This window comes from Notechis scutatus, chromosome 14 (assembly GCF_049901735.1).
Source record: "Notechis scutatus isolate UNSWTSFEM ecotype Mainland chromosome 14, rNotScu1.2, whole genome shotgun sequence".
Taxonomy (NCBI): Eukaryota; Metazoa; Chordata; class Lepidosauria; order Squamata; family Elapidae; genus Notechis; species Notechis scutatus.
Genome location: NC_142022.1, coordinates 8,463,219 through 8,479,269, shown reverse-complemented (window position 1 = coordinate 8,479,269; position 16,051 = coordinate 8,463,219). Strand labels below are relative to the sequence as shown.

Sequence of the window (16,051 nt, the reverse complement as noted above, 5' to 3'; positions counted from 1 at the left end):
CAATATTTGAGGGTGGGGGTTGGACTAGATGACCTACAAGGTCCCTTCCAACTCAGTTAATTTGACTTTAATCTGATTTTAATGAACAAAAGGACCAGGGGAGACAGGAGAGCAGTCTTCCAATATTTGAGGGGCTGCCCCAGAGAGGAGGAAGGGGGTCAAACTATTTTTCAAGGCACCTTTGAAGGCCAGAAGAGGAATAATGGATGCAAATTGACCAAGAAGAGATTCAACCTGGAAATAAGGAGGAATTTTCTGACAGTGAGAACCATCAACCCATGGAACAGAAGTTGCCTTCGGAAGTTGTGGGAGCTTCATCCCTGGAGGCTTTCAAGAAGAGACTGGACTGCCATCTGTCAGAAATGGTGTAGGGGGGTTGGGCTAGATGACCTACAAGGTCCCTTCCAACTCTGATTATCTGTTATCTGTTAGGTGAAGCGAGAAGCAGAGATCGAACATGGTTACGTGGAGATGATGATGATGATGATGATAAGATGTTGGATAACCATTTGTCTGAAGTGGTGTAAGGTTGCCTGCCTAAGGGGTTGGGCTAGAAGACCTCCAAAGTCCCTTCCAACTCTGTTATTCTATCCTATCCTATTCTATAATTTGGGCAGAAACCAGGCCTTTGGAACACCAGACCTGGTTTTCGCATGAATTACAGCTCGTTTACCACTTATGACTGATCACTTAGTCACTAAACTTGCAACGCAGAGATACCTAAAACCCTGTTTCAAAATTATGATGGCTCACCCCCCCATCCCTGGTCACATTTTGGACACCTGACCACTGGCCTGGAATGACGGCCATTGGTAGTTTCCCACAGTCAACACGGATCGTGTTTTGCATTTATTTTGCTGAAAAAAAAATTTCATTGGCTTCTGATTTCCAAGGGGAAAAAAAACAACAACAACCAAGATTGGGTTGGCTTAACGATGGCTGGGTTTGTTTAACAACGATCCCTTTGGTTTGACGATGGCGGTTGTTCATTTAATGACCGTTGCTAACTATAACAGGTGATAAAACCAGACAGGTTCACTTGGGCATTTAATTTAATTAAATTTAATCGGCCTTGTGACTTAGGATGTAATACAGGCAGTTCTCGACTTACAACGGTTCGTTTACTGACCCTCCAAAGTTACAACGGCACTGGAAAAAAAAGGGGACTTGGCACCGCGTTTCGCACTTACGACTGTCGCAGGAGCCCCGTGGTCACAATTCAGGCGCTTGGCCACACTCATAATTATGATGGCCGCGATAGTCTCCCAGGCTCACACGATCCCCTTTGGCGAACATCCGACGTGCCAAGTCCACACGGGGGAGCCAGATTCACTTAACAACCGTGTTTCCCACTTAACAACAGCAGAGGGATTCCTTTAATAACCGCGGCAAGAAAGATTGTGCCAAAGGGGCACAAAACTGCACGAATGGCTTGCTTTGCTACAGAAATTGGGGGCTCCCTTGTGGCTGTACGTTGAGGACTCCCTGTTCATGGCAGTTTTGCAAGAACTTGGTCTTCTCCATCACCCCCTGGATGCATCTTCTTCATCCATAGTCAAGAGTCATCAATCATGCTCTCCAGTAATAATCTTGTGCGCCAGAAGCTTCGGTTGCCTAGAAATTACCTGAAGCATTTAAGGAATGCACTGCTTCCCCCCCCCCACTCCCTTTCTGCTGGCAACTCTAAAAGATCCAAAAATATTTTTGAGTTGACATTTGGCTCCCCTCACTTCTTGAAGGTGATTTGTACAACAAAAAAAAGAAAACAATTTATTGCAGGTATAGAACTTAGGGTTACGAAACACACACACACACACACACCAGGCTTCAAGCAAGGGGTTGAGCTAAATGACCACTTGTGTTCCCCTCCCTGGCTTTAATATCTTGCGAGTCTACGCGTCCAGGAATTAAACTACGCAGCGCAATCTTCTCGGCCCCGAGCAGCACGAAAAGAGGAACACAAAATATATATCTTTTATTTCAATTTATTTCTTAAGGTTTCTTTCTCCGGCTGACTTTTCGTGCAGTTGAAGCTAGGCCAACCTCATTCTTTCTCTCCTCCCAACCCTTCAGTCCCATTTCTATTTTTATTTTTTTCTTCTTCTGAGCTAATTCAAACATTTAATTGTATTTCCTCATTTTTTCTCTGCCCGCCGGGTTGCTGGCAGCATCCCCAAAGTTGGAAGGGAAACAAACAAAAAACAAAAAAACCAATAACCAACCACCGAAACTGCCTTATTTCAGAAGAATTGCTGGGATGCAGTTTCTCCCCCAGAATTCTTTGTTAAAAGTATTTATTTAAAATAAATGTATTTGTTATGATTTATGAAATGGGCTCATTTTTGTCGCAGGAACAATTCATGGCCTGCGTGAGAAATGGGGACTGTGGAGGTGTGTGCACGCCCACACTTGACGTAAATTGAAAAGCACACTTTGCACATGGCTTCAGGATCAAAGCAGTTATGCGGCGTGCGTGGCGTGCATTCAAAGCCAGTCCTCCACGTATGACCACCAGCAAGCCTGACATTTGTGTTGCTAAGGGAGACAGGTGAGTTTCGAACCCCATTTTATGACACGTCCTTCCACCGTTGTGAAGTGAATTTTTTTGCAGTTGTTAATCTGGTCTTCAACGTGCAATCACAACCGAGCCCGACATTTGTGTTGCTAAACAAGACAGCCATTGGGTGAGTTTCGAACCCCATTTTATGCCCATTCCTGCCACCGTTGTTAAGTGAATTTCTGCCGTGATTAAGCTAAGCCTTCAACTGACATTCGAGCCCAACGTTTCTGTTGCTAAATGAGACATTTGTCAAGTGAGTTTTGCCCCATGGAATGAACTTCCTTGCTACCGTTGTTAAGTGGAGCGCCGTCGCTGTGAAGTCAGTCACACGGTTGTTAAGTGAAACTGGCTTCCCCAGTGACGTGGCTTGATCAGAAGGTCCTAAAACGGGAATCACCTGACACCCCCCCCCCCAGTGTCACTGCGACCGTCGTAAATATGAATCAGTCACAAGCGCCTGAATTTTGTTCATGCGGCCAACAGGGAGGGCTGCAAGTGGTCGTAAGTCTGAAAAACCATCCTAAATCGCACTCCCCCCCCCCTGTACCATTGTACTAAATGAACTGTTGTAAGTGGAGGTAAGGGGGAAGGGGTTGGACTAGATGACTTCCGAGGTACCTTCCAACTCTTGTTAATCTGTAATCTGTGCTCTAACTGAACCCATTTTTTTTTTTGCCGTGTTTTTCTGCCACCCATCCTGCTTCAACAAAGCTGAATTTCTTCCAGGTTTGTCAAGCCTGGCTCCCGTGGATTGTGGTTTTTATGTTGTTGTGGTTTTAAAAAGAAAAGAAAAAAAAAGTTTGTGTTGCATTGGATACTCTGTTGGCCAAGAAGTGGATTCTATTTTTATCCCCCTTTCTTAAACCTGGCCAGCTCTCAGGAGCTTAAAAGTCTCGGTCTGCTGGAGGCAAACCTTGTTTGTCTTGGGTTTCTAAAGGTGGCTTATCCTTTCTTTTGCCCACAATAGCTAAATTTTCTCACAAAGGTGCCAATCAATAGGCAAACAGCCTGCTGTCACAGGAAGAATAGGTGCAGAAAAAAAAAATCCCAACCTTGGGGCAATGCTTTTTCCCTCCCTTTAAAACAAGTTTCTATCAATTTCGTCGTAGTGTATATATAGTATATACAACTAGCTGGATACTTATGTGCTTCGCTACAAAACTATGTGGTTGGGTTTAGTTTTTGGGGAGGAAAATACGGGGGGCAAAAATTCTGCCTCTGCCTACCAGCATCCATCACTATTCATCTGTCCTGTCAGTGCATGAGAGAGTGGAGGGATGTTTGGAAAACGAAACAGTATTTGCTGCCTGAGCAAGAAGGAGACAGCAAGGAGCCTGCGCGTGGCTTAGCTCAACTGTTCTGTACTAAAGCTGCATGGTGCTGCTGTGAAACTGAAACTCCTCTGCTTGTGTTTTGCATTTGGAACAGATTTCTTTCCAGGTGGGGAGGGGGAGTAGAACTCCTTAGCATCAGAGCGTAATAATAATAATAATAATAATAATAATAATAATAATAATAATAATAATAATAATAATAATAATGGAAATACTCCAAATGCTCTGAGGGTCATTTGGAAAAATCCTTTCTTAGTGAGCCCCTAGAAGCCAAGAGGAACATACGGGCCCAATTTCAAGTTTGTAGGCTTTACAGTTCTGGATATTTTGTGATGACGCGTGAGGGGCACTTCGCTTTTATATAGAGAGATGATAATAATCAAGGTTATTCATATTATTATTATTATTGGTTAATCGTTAGTGAGATTCACAGCCTTTGGGGCAGGTTGGTAGCTCAACAGCTCGAGTCCTAACCAAGGACCTACCTGTTCAGGTAGCATTGGAGGATATGGGCTGTTTCAAGTAGGGTGGTTTTTTTTATAGAATCAGGGTAAATTCAGAATTTCCAAATAGCGAGGTAGCCCTTTAGTTATTGGCAATTCTGAATATCCATATGTGCCCTGTCCCTGAAAATTACAGCCCAAACTTTCCCAAGTCCCATTCTCCCCAAATCCTATTACCAGTGAAATATATTATTCAAATTAGCGGTCCTCTTTTAAAAACAACAAACGATTAAAAATGCAAAATAAAAGTAAAGGGAGAAATAACGAGAAATTTGAAAAAGATATGTGTGTGTTTATATGGAAATGTGTTAATGCTGCATAAAACAATGTTTTATTTGCCTTGGTAAAATTTATAAGTAGCTTTCAGAAAAGAGGTTTTATGTTCTTATGTTTTATGCTTTGTTTGTCTTTAAAAACTAATAAAATTTGTTTTAAAAAAAATGCAAAATGGAGGCCTAACCTCTTCCAAAGTGCCTGCAACGGTCGATAAGCGTGAAAAACCTGTGTCCCTTTTTTCAGTGCCGTCATGTAATTTCGAACGGCTACTAAGTGAATTGTTGGGATCGTGCAAATAGCAGTCGTGACGAATAGCGCAGGAAAAAAAATAATAATCCTAAATTCTCCTTTTTTGTCTTCCAATGATCTTTATTTTGTAAAAAAATAATAATCCTAATTTGCCTTGCATTCCCCCCAAAGACCCAATGTGGGGGGGGGAAGGGGTGCTGAGTGACCCTGCTGCCTTGAGCATGGCAAGGTTGGTCTAGATGACCTCTCGGGCGCCCTTCCCACTTCAGGGTTCTGCAATGCCGGAGAGACGTGTGCTTTTGTTCCCTATTTATTTACATTCCGGTTAACAATTGACCGAAGGGTTGCTTGGGGAAACCAGGAGCATTTGGAGAAAGAAAAACAGGCGATAGAAATTAAAATCTGAATTTAATTTATTCCATTCCGTCATGTCTCCAAAGTTGGTTCCTCAGGAACTATTTTTATTTTTATTTCAAGGGAAAGGCAAGGAAGAAAGGGGGGAATTTCTTCGTCCTCTTTCTTTTACATCCAAAAATTGATGCCTTTTCTCCGGAGTCGTATTGGCCTCTTTCTCCACAGCTACGAAACTTCCCTTCCTCGTCTCAATTCATAAATTAATAATTGGCCATAAATTAATCAAGGAAAAAAAAAAAGTCTTTCGTAAAGAGGAGAGTTTCATCGGCTTAACTTCCTCGTCGAGATGCTTGTGGCGTGGAGTTCCAGAGATTTTTCGAAGTAAAGTCGCCGGCTTGGTCAATAAGTCTCACTCCCAAGTTTCTAGCCCTCAGTGTCTCTCGGCAGGGCTCCCGGCGTAGGAAGGGCCACAAATTCCTTCTTCACCCAAACCCCATCCGTAATTCTGCTCCAGGTCAGCGGGGGGGGGTAGTGAGCCACACACCCCCACCAAAAAATCACCCCACTTTTTCACTGGGGCTCCCCTCCAAAAAATGAACGTTACCTGCCGAAGTTCAATATTGTTTTTTGGTCCAATTCACACACACACATCCCTCCAAAGTCCAGCTGTAGGAACAGCGCCCCCTACAGTTCATCGTTGGCCATGGCAGGATTGGTGTACGAGAAGGGCTTTGTGCCATTTTTGGGGCGCCCCTAAGGAAGAAGCAGAAGAGAGTTTGGAGGGTCCCCCCGATTTGCAGTTGTCTCTCTCTCTCTCTCTCCCTCCACCCCACCCCCCCGTCAGTCTCCATTTGATGGTTCACACATTACTTTAAACCCAGGTTGAGTTGAGAAAGGGGTGGGGGGCCTGCACCCCGCTTTCACGCTAGTGCAAATCCTACTTGAAGTTGTGGGTGCTTCACCCCTGGAAGCTTTCAAGAAGAGACTGGACTGCCATTGGTCAGAAATGGCGTAAGGTCTCCTTATTGGGCAGGGGGTTGGACTAGATGACCTACAAGATCCCTTCCAACTCTTGTTATTATTCTGTTATTCAGAAGTTGTGGGAGCTTCATCCCTGGAAGCTTTCAAGAAGAGATTGGAACTGCCACTGGTCAGAAACGGTGTGAGGTGTCCTTCTTGGGCAGGGGGTTAGACTAGATGACCCACAGGTTCCCTTCCAACTCTTTTAAACTGTAATCCGGCCCTCGTGAAGAATTCTGGAGAATTGAAGTTCCCAGGTGGATTTTTTGCTGTTTGTCGCTGCCTTTTGCAACCTTGGGGCCTCGATGGTTGGCTTATTCTAGAAATCCTGGCTTGGGAGGGTGGGAAAGCCCAGATTACAAAGCCCATCCTTCCCTGCCTGCCTGCCTGCCTGCTTGGCCTTTGGTCCCAGCTGTTTGCAGAAAGTGCAGGAAAAAAAAACCACCACCTTGATCCAACGCGGCAGAAAAGGCCGGTTTCAGTTATTTATATGAAATGAAGGAAGGAAGGATTCAATAAATACATAAAAAAAACAAATAAAACGTCCCAAATTATCTGGCAAGGCGTGGCCGTGTTTAAACAGCCAGGGCAAGCCGCGACGGCTTCTTGTTTTCCGATGGCTAGAAAAATGACTTGGTCAAATACATTTTTTTATTTTACATAATAACCAACCTAAACCAAATATACCGGTTTGCATATTATAAATGATTGCTCCAATGTTGTGGGTGAAGAAACAGGGGTGGGGGTGGAGGAATTTATTGCAGGTTGGGAAAAGGTAACTCGGAGGGAGGGAGGGAACCTGGCTAAAAGCACTTCAGGATTGTGTGCGCAATTCAATTGGGTCATTGATTAATACGAAGGAAACCCAATGGTTTTGTGATTTTTTTGGATATATATATATGTCTCTCTCTCTCTCTCTCTCTCTCTATCTATCTATCTATCTATATCTATATCTATATCTATATCTATATCTATATCTATATCTATATCTATCTATCTATCTATCTATCTATCTATCTATATATATGCGTTGCTTTTTATTCACAAGCGCCGCTTGACTAAGAATCAAGAAGGAGGGAGGGAGGGAGGGAGGGGAAAAGGAAAAAGGAAATGGAGAGAGGGAGGGAGGAAAGAAGAGAAGGAGGGAGGAAAGGAGAAGGAGGGAGGAAGAAGAGAGGGATGGAGGAAGGAAAAAGAAAGAAGGAAGGAAGGAAATGGAGAGAGGGAGGGAGGAAAGAAGACAGGGAGGGAGGAAAGAAGGAGAAGGAGGGAGGGAGGAAATAGAGGGAGGGAGAGATGAAGAAGGGAGGGATGGAGGAAGGAAGAAGAAAGAAGACAATGGAAAGAGGGTGGGAGGGAAAGGAGAGGGAGTGAGGAGAGAAGGAGAAGGAGGGAGGGAAGAAATAGAGGGAGGGAGAGATAAGAGGGATGGAGGAAGGAAGGAGAAGAATGAGAAGGAAGGAAGGAAGGAAGGAAGGAAGGAAGGAAGGAAGGAAGGAAGGAAGGAAGGAAGGAAGGAAGGAAGGAAGGAAAGGAAGGAAGGAAGTAAATGGAGGATGGGAGAGAGGAAGAAGGGAGGAAAGGGAGGAGAAAGAAAGAAAGAAGGGAAGACAGAAAGAAAAAGAAAGAGAGGAGGAAGGAAGGAAGGAAAAGAAAGGAAAAGGAAAGGAAAAAAAGAAAGAAAAAGAAAAAATGGGAAGGAGGGAAAGATTTAAGACAAAACCTATCTATTTAACAACATTAATTTCCCCATGAAAGCCAGGAAACCTAATCCAACTTCCAACTCTTCTCCCTGGACTTCTCTCTGTGTGTGTGTGGGGGGGGGCTTTAAAAAAAAAAGGTGGGGTGAGAACCTTTCTGGATTCCTCAATGAGAACTAGAAACCTGCAGGGGCTTTTCTTGTTAAGATTTCCCCCCCCCCCTCCCACCCCCACCTTCCCTAATCCCTTCCCTGGACGAGAAGGCAACCGTTGTGTGGGGAAGCTTCAAGCAAACCTCCAGATGCTTCGGGTTGTGTGGTGTGTAAACAAGGCCAGGTCACAAGGGTGGGTGGGTGGGTGGGAACCAGCCGGGCCAGCTGAAGGCCTGGGTGTCTGTGTGTGTGTGTGTGTGTGTGTGTGCCCCCCCCTCAAATAATGAAGGGCGACCGAACCCTGTGCCACAGTCTGGGAAAGTCCCTCTTGGGAGAGATCTGCCGAGCCGAATATATTTGCACAACTGCCACTTGTTTACGCAGCGCAGCCAAGCACGTAATGACACGGATGTGGCCAGTTTGGCTTAGATCGGCCCTGCCACTGGCCAGCTGCCGAGGAGTCAGAGCGGGCGCTCCTCCCCTGCCAGCCTCTGCCAGGCTGGGGGTGGGGGGTGGGAGAGAGGGCACCCCCTTAGCAGGGCATCGGTTCAGCCAGGGGCGGTGAATGCGTGCCCTAAAGGTTCCCAGGGTCCTGGAAGGAAGAGACACACACACATGCACACAAACACATCGACCTTTCATGATATGGGGATGTAGGATCAGAGGGGAAGGGGGAAAGGAAGAGGGAGGGAGGGAGGACAAATCAAGAAAGAAAGAAAGAAAGAAAGAAGAAAGAAAGAAAAAGAAAGAAAGAGAGAGAGAGAGAGAGAGAGAGAGAGAGAGAGAGAGAGAGAGAGAAAGAAAGAAAAAGAAAGAAAGAAAGAAAGAAAGAAAGAAAGAAAGAAAGAAAGAAAGAAAGAAAGAAAGAAAGAAAGAAAGAAAGAAAGAAAGAAAGAAAGAAAGAAAGAAAGAAAGAAAGAAAGAAAGAAAGAAAGAAAGAAAGAAAGAAAGAAAGAAAGAAAGAAAAAGAAAGAAGAGAGAGAGAAAGAGAGAGAGAGAGAAAGAGAGAGAGAGAAAGAGAGAGAAGGAAAGAAGGAAGGAAGGAAGAAAGGAAGGAAGGAAGGAGAGAGAGAGAGAAACAAGACAAATCAAGTTAGATAAAGAGGAAAAGAAAAAAAGGGAAGGGGGAAAGAGAAGGAAGAAAGGAAGAGGGAGGGAGAAAAAGAGAGAGAAACGGAAGGAGGATAAAGACAACAAGTTAGGTAAAGAAGGAAAGAAAAAAAAAGGAAAGTTAGGGAAGGGAAGGAAAAAGAGACAGAAAAAGAGAAAGAATGACAGATGAAAGGAAGGAAGGGGAAAGAAAAGAGGGAGAGAAGGAGAAAAGAAGGAAGAGAAAGAAAAAGAAAGGAAGGAAGAAAGAAAACAAATCAAGTTAGATGAAGAAGGAAAGAAAAAAAGGAAAGGGGAAAGAGAAGGAAGGAAGGAAGAGGGAGGGAAAAGAAGAAGAAAGAAAGATAAAGACAAATCAAGTTAGATAAAGCAGGAAAGAAAAAGGGAAGGAATGATGGGAAAGAGAAGGAAGGAAAGAAGGAAGAGGGAGGGAGAAAGAAAGAAAAAGAAAGAAAGAAAGAAAGAAAGAAAGAAGAAAGAAAGAAAGAAAGAAAGAAAAGAAAGAAAGAAAGAAAGAAAGAAAGAAAGAAAGAAAGAAAGAAGAAAGAAAGAAAAATCAAATTAGTTAAAGAAGGAAAGAAAAAAGAAGGGAAAGTTAGGGAAGAGAAGGAAAAAGAGAAAGAAAAAAGAAAGAAGAGAGAAAGAATGACAGATGAAAGAAAGGAAGGGGAAAGAAAAGAGGGAGAGAAGGAGGAAGGAAGAGAAAGAAAAAGAAAGAAAAGAAAGTTTTTTCTAGCCCATTGACAGTTACTGTAAACCCTAACTCTGCTTTCCTTTCTATTTTCATTTCCACATCCTTGATTCCGGCCATTTTGCTTTCCAAAGCCCAGCCTTGCCACGGTCCTGTCCACGTCTAGTTCCTGCCTTGACCTGTGCGCCTTTCCCACCCATCGGAGGACGGACCCTCCTCCCCATCTCAAGGTGGAAGAGGCAGGACCCAACACGGGGCACCCCTAGTCGTCATCGTCATTTAACAATCCCATAATCCCCTTGCATTGGGATGGAATCTGGGCAACTGAATGGAACTAGCGGAGTGTTTTTACTGGCCGGATGCTTCTCCTGTTGCTGATGAGGAGTTTTGTTCGGCAGATAGATTCTAATCCGAAGACCGAAAGAGCATGGTTTGAGTTTCAGTTTCCACTTACGGCTTCTGGTTTGGGGTTAGGCGCGGCCCTCACCTCGTTGTAAGGGTTTTGCTTGTTGGTGGGAGCCGCGAAGCGGCTGTGGGTCTGGTACGTGGGGTACTCGTTCATGGGGTGGTACGAATCCTGGCTATTCAGCATTTCCATGCTGCCCCGGTGATTCCGTCGACAGTAGTAGACGAGCTGCGATAAAGCGGAGGAGAAAAAACAATGAATGGGGGGGTGAACGCGAATGGCCTGGCATTTCTGAAAATAACTACGGGTCATCCTGGACTTACAACAGTTCGTTTAGTGACCGCTTGAAGTTGCAACGGCGCTGAAACCGCCCCCCGACTTACAACCGTTTTTTCACAGTTATGACCTTTGTGGCGTCTTTGCAGCAAAATTCGGGCGCTTGGCAGACGATTCACATTGACGCAGCCTCCCCGGGGTGTGTGTTTGTGTGTCACGCGATCCCCTTTTTGCGACCAAGGAGGAAGCCGGTTTCACTTAACGACCGGGTGTGACTCCCTTATCCACTGCTGTGATTCGCTTTGTGGCAAGCAAGGTCGTTAAGACAGAACCGAAGCTCCCCTCGAACCCATGCCTCGCTTACACCCACAGACACGGTGGCCTCAAATCGCGGTTGGAAAGGTAGGCCTCGCCGTACGTTTAGTGATGGGAAGTTGCAACCACATAGATTTAGGGATGTTTTCCACACTTAACGACCGTTGCAGGTTGGGGATCCCAGCCCGCCCCCCTCAAAAACAAACAAACCAGGGACTCACCAGCCACAATAGGGCGAGGAGCAGGAAAAGTACAAGGATGCTGACAAGGACGAGAAGAGCGATGCCCCAGCCCGGCACCGTCTCCGAGGAGGTGTTGGAGTTGCTACTAACTGTGAAGAAGAAAGGAAAGAGGGGACAAAAAATTAGGTTTTGGGTGGAAATTGTGCAGGAAGAAGACGAGAAAAACAGAATTATGGTTCTGATGCGGTGGTGGGTTGTTGCTGTTTTTTTTTTTTGAGTGATCCGATAACCTCCTGAAGTTGTGAACACTGGAGGTTTTGAAGAAGAGATTGGACAACCATTTGTCTGAAATGGTAGAGGGTTTCCTGCCTGAGCAGGGGGTTGGACTAGATGACCTCCGAGGTCCCTTCCAACTCTGTTATTCTACTCTATTCTATTCTCTATTCTATTTTCTTTTCTATCCTATTCTATTCTCCCATTCTACTCTATTCTATTCTATTCTTATTTTCTATTCTATTCTACTCTATTTTCTATTCTATTCTGTTCTATTCTATTTTCTATTCTATTCTATTTTATTTTCTATTCTATTTTCTATTCTGTTCTATTTTCTATTCTATTCTACTCTATTCTATTCTCTATTCTATTTTCTTTTCTATCCTATTCTATTCTCCCATTCTACTCTATTCTATTCTATTCTTATTTTCTATTCTATTCTACTCTATTTTCTATTCTATTCTATTCTATTCTATTCTATTCTATTCCTTACTCTATTCTGTTCCTTACTCTACTTCTATTCTATTTTCTATTCTATTCTATTTTCTATTCTGTTCTATTTTCTATTCTATTCTATTCTATTCTATTCTATTCTATTCTATTCTATTCTATTCTATTCCTTACTCTATTCTATTCCTTATTCTATTCTATTCTATTTTCTATTCTATTTTCTATTCTGTTCTATTTTCTTTTCTTTTCTATTCCTTATTCTATTCTATTCTGGCCGAATGCCTTTCCTATCGCCAATGTGGAATTTTGTTCAGCAGATAATATTCTCCTTGTGCCCAGAGAGAGAAATATCTAGGATCAAACTCACAGCCTCCACCTCTAGGCCAACGCATTGCACCCAGGACAACTTGTATGTTTTGTTTAAATTCCCCATGCCATCCTCCTTTTACTAACGTTATCCTTACCTTTCACTTGGCTTAACTCTAGCCCTGCTGTGGTGGTGCTGTTTGCATTGATCAAAGCATCCTCAACCTTGTTTTGTGTTATACTATCTTCTCCTTCCAAATATATCTCTGATTCCACTGCCACAGAACCTTGGCTGTTGGTTTAAAAGAAAAGAAAGTTAAGACATTCACACCAATAAGCCATTTATTCTGAATCGTTGACCGTAAGAATAGAACAAATACTTCACCACATATTTTTTTTAAAAAAAGAATTAAATAAGCAACAGAAGATGGATAGAGCCAACCACCTTCTCTTTCTCGGTTTAAAAAATAATATTTTTGCTCAGGGTTTGAGCTACGATAGCAAAAGAGAAGGCAAACTAAAAAGGAAACTAAAACATGGAATAAAAGTGGCGAGGAAGCGAAGAAGGGAAAAAAGAGAAAGATCGCCCGAAGAAAAGAAAACGGGGGACGACGACTAAAAGGTGCAAGAAAAAAAAGAAAGAAAAAGGGAAAGAAGAGAAGAAGAAAAAGGATACAAGGGAAAGAGCAAGGAAGGAGAAAAAGGAAAGACAAACAGAGAGACTGAAAGGTGAAAAAAAGCAAAACAGAAAGGAAAAACAGAGAGAGTACAAACTAGGAAGAAAAAGAAAAACCGAATAAAAGGTGAAAGAAAGCAAAGAAGAAAAAAAGGAAATATAAATTAAAAAGAAAAATAGAAAATGCAAGAAAAAGAGGAGAGAGAAAAGCTAAGAAAGCAAACTTCTGCCCTCATCACAACAGTTTCACTGTATCTTCACCTTGTCTAAATGGACAGGGACTTCCTTCCTTCCTCCCTCCCTCCTCCCCTCCCTCCCCTCCCTTCCACCCTCCTTCCTTCCTTCCTTCCTTCCTCCCTCCTCCCCTCCCCTCCCTCCCTCCCACCCTCTTTCCTTCCTTCCTTCCTTTCCTTCCTTTCTGTTTCCTTCCTTCCTTCCTTCCTCTTTCTTTCTTTCTTTCTTTCTTTCTTTCTTTCTTTCTTTCTTTCTTTCTTTCTTTCTTTCTTTCTTTCTTTCTTCTGTTTCCTTGCACGGAGCGGAGTTCTAATACATAACCAGAAATGTTTTGCCCCTCTCCACCCACTTCTACTGATAAAGGAGTCAGAACAAACAAATGAAAACCCCATTGCAAAATCAAAAGCAGCACAAACAGAAAGGCGACACAACAAAGCTTGCACTGTGGCTAAAAGAGAGAGGCACAATTTTTAGTTTTTGAAAGGGTAAATCAGGGCTCTCTTGGGATATATATATAGAAATCAGAAAACATATATATATATATATATATATATATATATATATATATATATATATATATATATATATATATATATATATATATATCTATATCTATATATATGCATATATGCATATATAAATATGCAATGCCTTGGAGTTAATTGAACAACTCCTCAGTGGGATTGTGGTGCCCCGGCTGCTTAAGTTTACAGCTGCCTTTGATCTGCAACCGCTGAATTTTGAGGATTTCTGTTTAATTTTTTTTCCATACCTGAATGATATTATTTTGAAGCCTTTATAACCAAATTTGCACCCTCTGCAGTTGTACACGTTGTCATACTGTGGAAAGAAAAGAAAATAAAGAAGGAGGGAAGAAGGAAAGGAAGGAAGGAAGGAAGGAAGGAAGGAAGAAGAAGGAAGAAAGAAGAAGGGGGCAAAAAAGGAAGGAGGGAGGAAGGAAGGAAGGTGGAGGGAGGGGGCAAAGAGGAAGCAAGGAGGAGGAGGAGGAGGAAGGAAGAAAGAAAGAAAGAAAGAAAGGGAGGGAGAGGAATGGTGAAAAAAAGAAAAGAAAGAAAGAAAGAAAGAAAGAAAGAAAGAAAGAAAGAAAGAAAGAAAGAAAGAAAGAAAGAAAGAAAGAAAGAAAGAAAGAAAGAGAAAGAAAGAGAGAGATGGATGGATGGATGAAGGAAGGAAGAGGGAGGGGGAAAGAAAGAAAGGAAGGAAGGAAGGAAGGAAGGAAGAAAGAAAGAAAGAAAGAAAGAAAGAAAGAAAGAAAGAAAGAAAGAAAGAAAGAAAGAAAGAAAGAAAGAAAGAAAGAAAGAAAGAAAGAAAGTTGGGTTAGAAACAGATATAGTGTCTTGGCATTCAAAATATAACTGCTTTGCTAATTTTCCACCACTTTTAAATGATGATTTAGTGTTTCTTGGCAACTTTAAGTTGTATGTCCGTCAATTCCCAGAACTGAGTGGAGAATAGATTGTCTGTTGAAGTCCACACCTCTTAAAATTGCCAACTTCAAGAGACACTAACTTAGATGATTTCCTTCCCAGCTTTCCCCTCCGTTGGGATGATATCCCAAAACTCAACCCGTGTGAAAAATGTACAAAGTTGTGCACATTTTTTGCAAAGTTGAGAATACCAATAAGAGATTGGACTGCCGTTTGTCAGAAATGATGTAGGGTCTCCTGCTTGGGCGGGTGGGGTGGGGGGTTGGACTAGATGACCTACGAGGTCCCTTCCAACTCTGTTAATCTGTAAATTACCTTCTGCGCTCCAGGTCCGTTTGCCACCCAGAAATGAGCGTATCAATAGGCCACCTTTCCCTTTTTGGAGCCTTAACCTTCCCACTTTATCCAAAACTAATTTTGGGAGCAATGAGGACTAGAAACCTGACCCAGATTGCCTCTCTTCAAATCTACAGGCAGTTATCACAGTTTAGTGACCTAAGGGTACCATTTCAGGCTGGGTGAACAGAGATGGTTGGGGAAGGCAGGAAGAATTTGGAGGCCAAACAAGACCCAAATTAATCTGGGAAGAAAAAAAACCAAAAACAATCCGTTTCAATTCCAGTTTGGAAATAATCTCTGGGGGGAAAAAAAGAACATTTGAAGCTCTTCAGTTGCTACTAGCAAAGGGTTCGTGCATTTATTTCTGCTGAAAAGAGCAGCTGCTGTTTGTAAATCTGCCTGGGTACCTGTATTTTAACACAGGTACCTATATTTTAACACTTGGCAACTGTTAAGACTGGGGGACCTCAACTCCCAGAATTCCCCAGCCAGGTTTCAGTTACCATCGTTTAAAATTAGCGCCCTTCACCCACGACGCCATCTTTCGTGAGATTTTGCATATGTTTAAAGCAGGACTTTTCAAACTTGGCAACTATTAAGACCGGGGGAGGACTTCAACTCCCAGAATTCCATATAGTATGATGGTGGGTGGAGCCTGGCTGGGGAATTCTGGGAGTTAAAGTCCACCGGTCTTAAAAATTGCACACACACGCACACACACACACGTGATAAACTATAGCTACCAAGGCAGAGATAGAAACGAACGAATTCCCCTTTTTCGGCCGAACTACATTCTAGAACATTCTAAACAATCTGAATTAGGGTCTCTGAAAGATGGCCGTCGTGGTGTTTTCCCCCTTCCAACCCCACCCCAAAAAATCATGGTGTAGAAATGGTCCGGCTGACGGAAGGGATTTTCCCCGCCATGCAACACTCACCATCGTCTTAATGTCTCTTTCTAGTTCCTTATAATAACTGCTTTTGGGGTCTTTTAAGCTGGAATTGAATGGTTTATTGCTGATGTGGAAGTTGATGTAAAAAGTGGCCATGACCATGGGTTTTGTTGTACTGGCCAGAGAGGTTGGTGGGGTGGCCCCCATTGTGGAGTGTGGGGGTTTCGGTGTGGTGGTAGTTGGAGGACTGGATGTTGTCGAGTTGTGTCCAGATGAGGATGTTGTTTCGTTTCCCCCCATAGCG

General features: G+C 43.1%; 1 protein-coding gene across 1 annotated transcript; it reads right to left on the bottom strand.

The window, feature by feature from the left end:
* Positions 1-5,317: 5,317 nt before the first annotated feature.
* On the bottom strand, positions 5,318-15,954 carry MUC1 (mucin 1, cell surface associated). The gene is made up of 6 exons (XM_087943716.1): positions 15,793-15,954; positions 13,840-13,907; positions 12,316-12,458; positions 11,168-11,277; positions 10,437-10,583; positions 5,318-6,029 (listed from the first exon to the last, which is right to left on the bottom strand). The coding sequence occupies exons 1-6, from the start codon at positions 15,952-15,954 to the stop codon at positions 5,961-5,963; spliced, it is 699 nt and encodes a 232-aa protein (XP_087799842.1). The 3' UTR covers positions 5,318-5,960.
* Positions 15,955-16,051: the final 97 nt, after the last annotated feature.

Excerpts from the sequence above, each read along its gene's own strand:
- MUC1 (XM_087943716.1), bottom strand. The coding sequence starts at position 15,954 with ATGGGGGCCACCCCACCAACCTCTCTGGCCAGTACAACAAAACCCATG. Across the intron at positions 13,908-15,792 it reads AAAGAGACATTAAGACGATG|TATGACAACGTGTACAACTG; the intron begins GTGAGTGTTGCA and ends TTCTTTCCACAG. Across the intron at positions 11,278-12,315 it reads AGAGTTAAGCCAAGTGAAAG|TTAGTAGCAACTCCAACACC; the intron begins GTAAGGATAACG and ends TCTTCTTCACAG.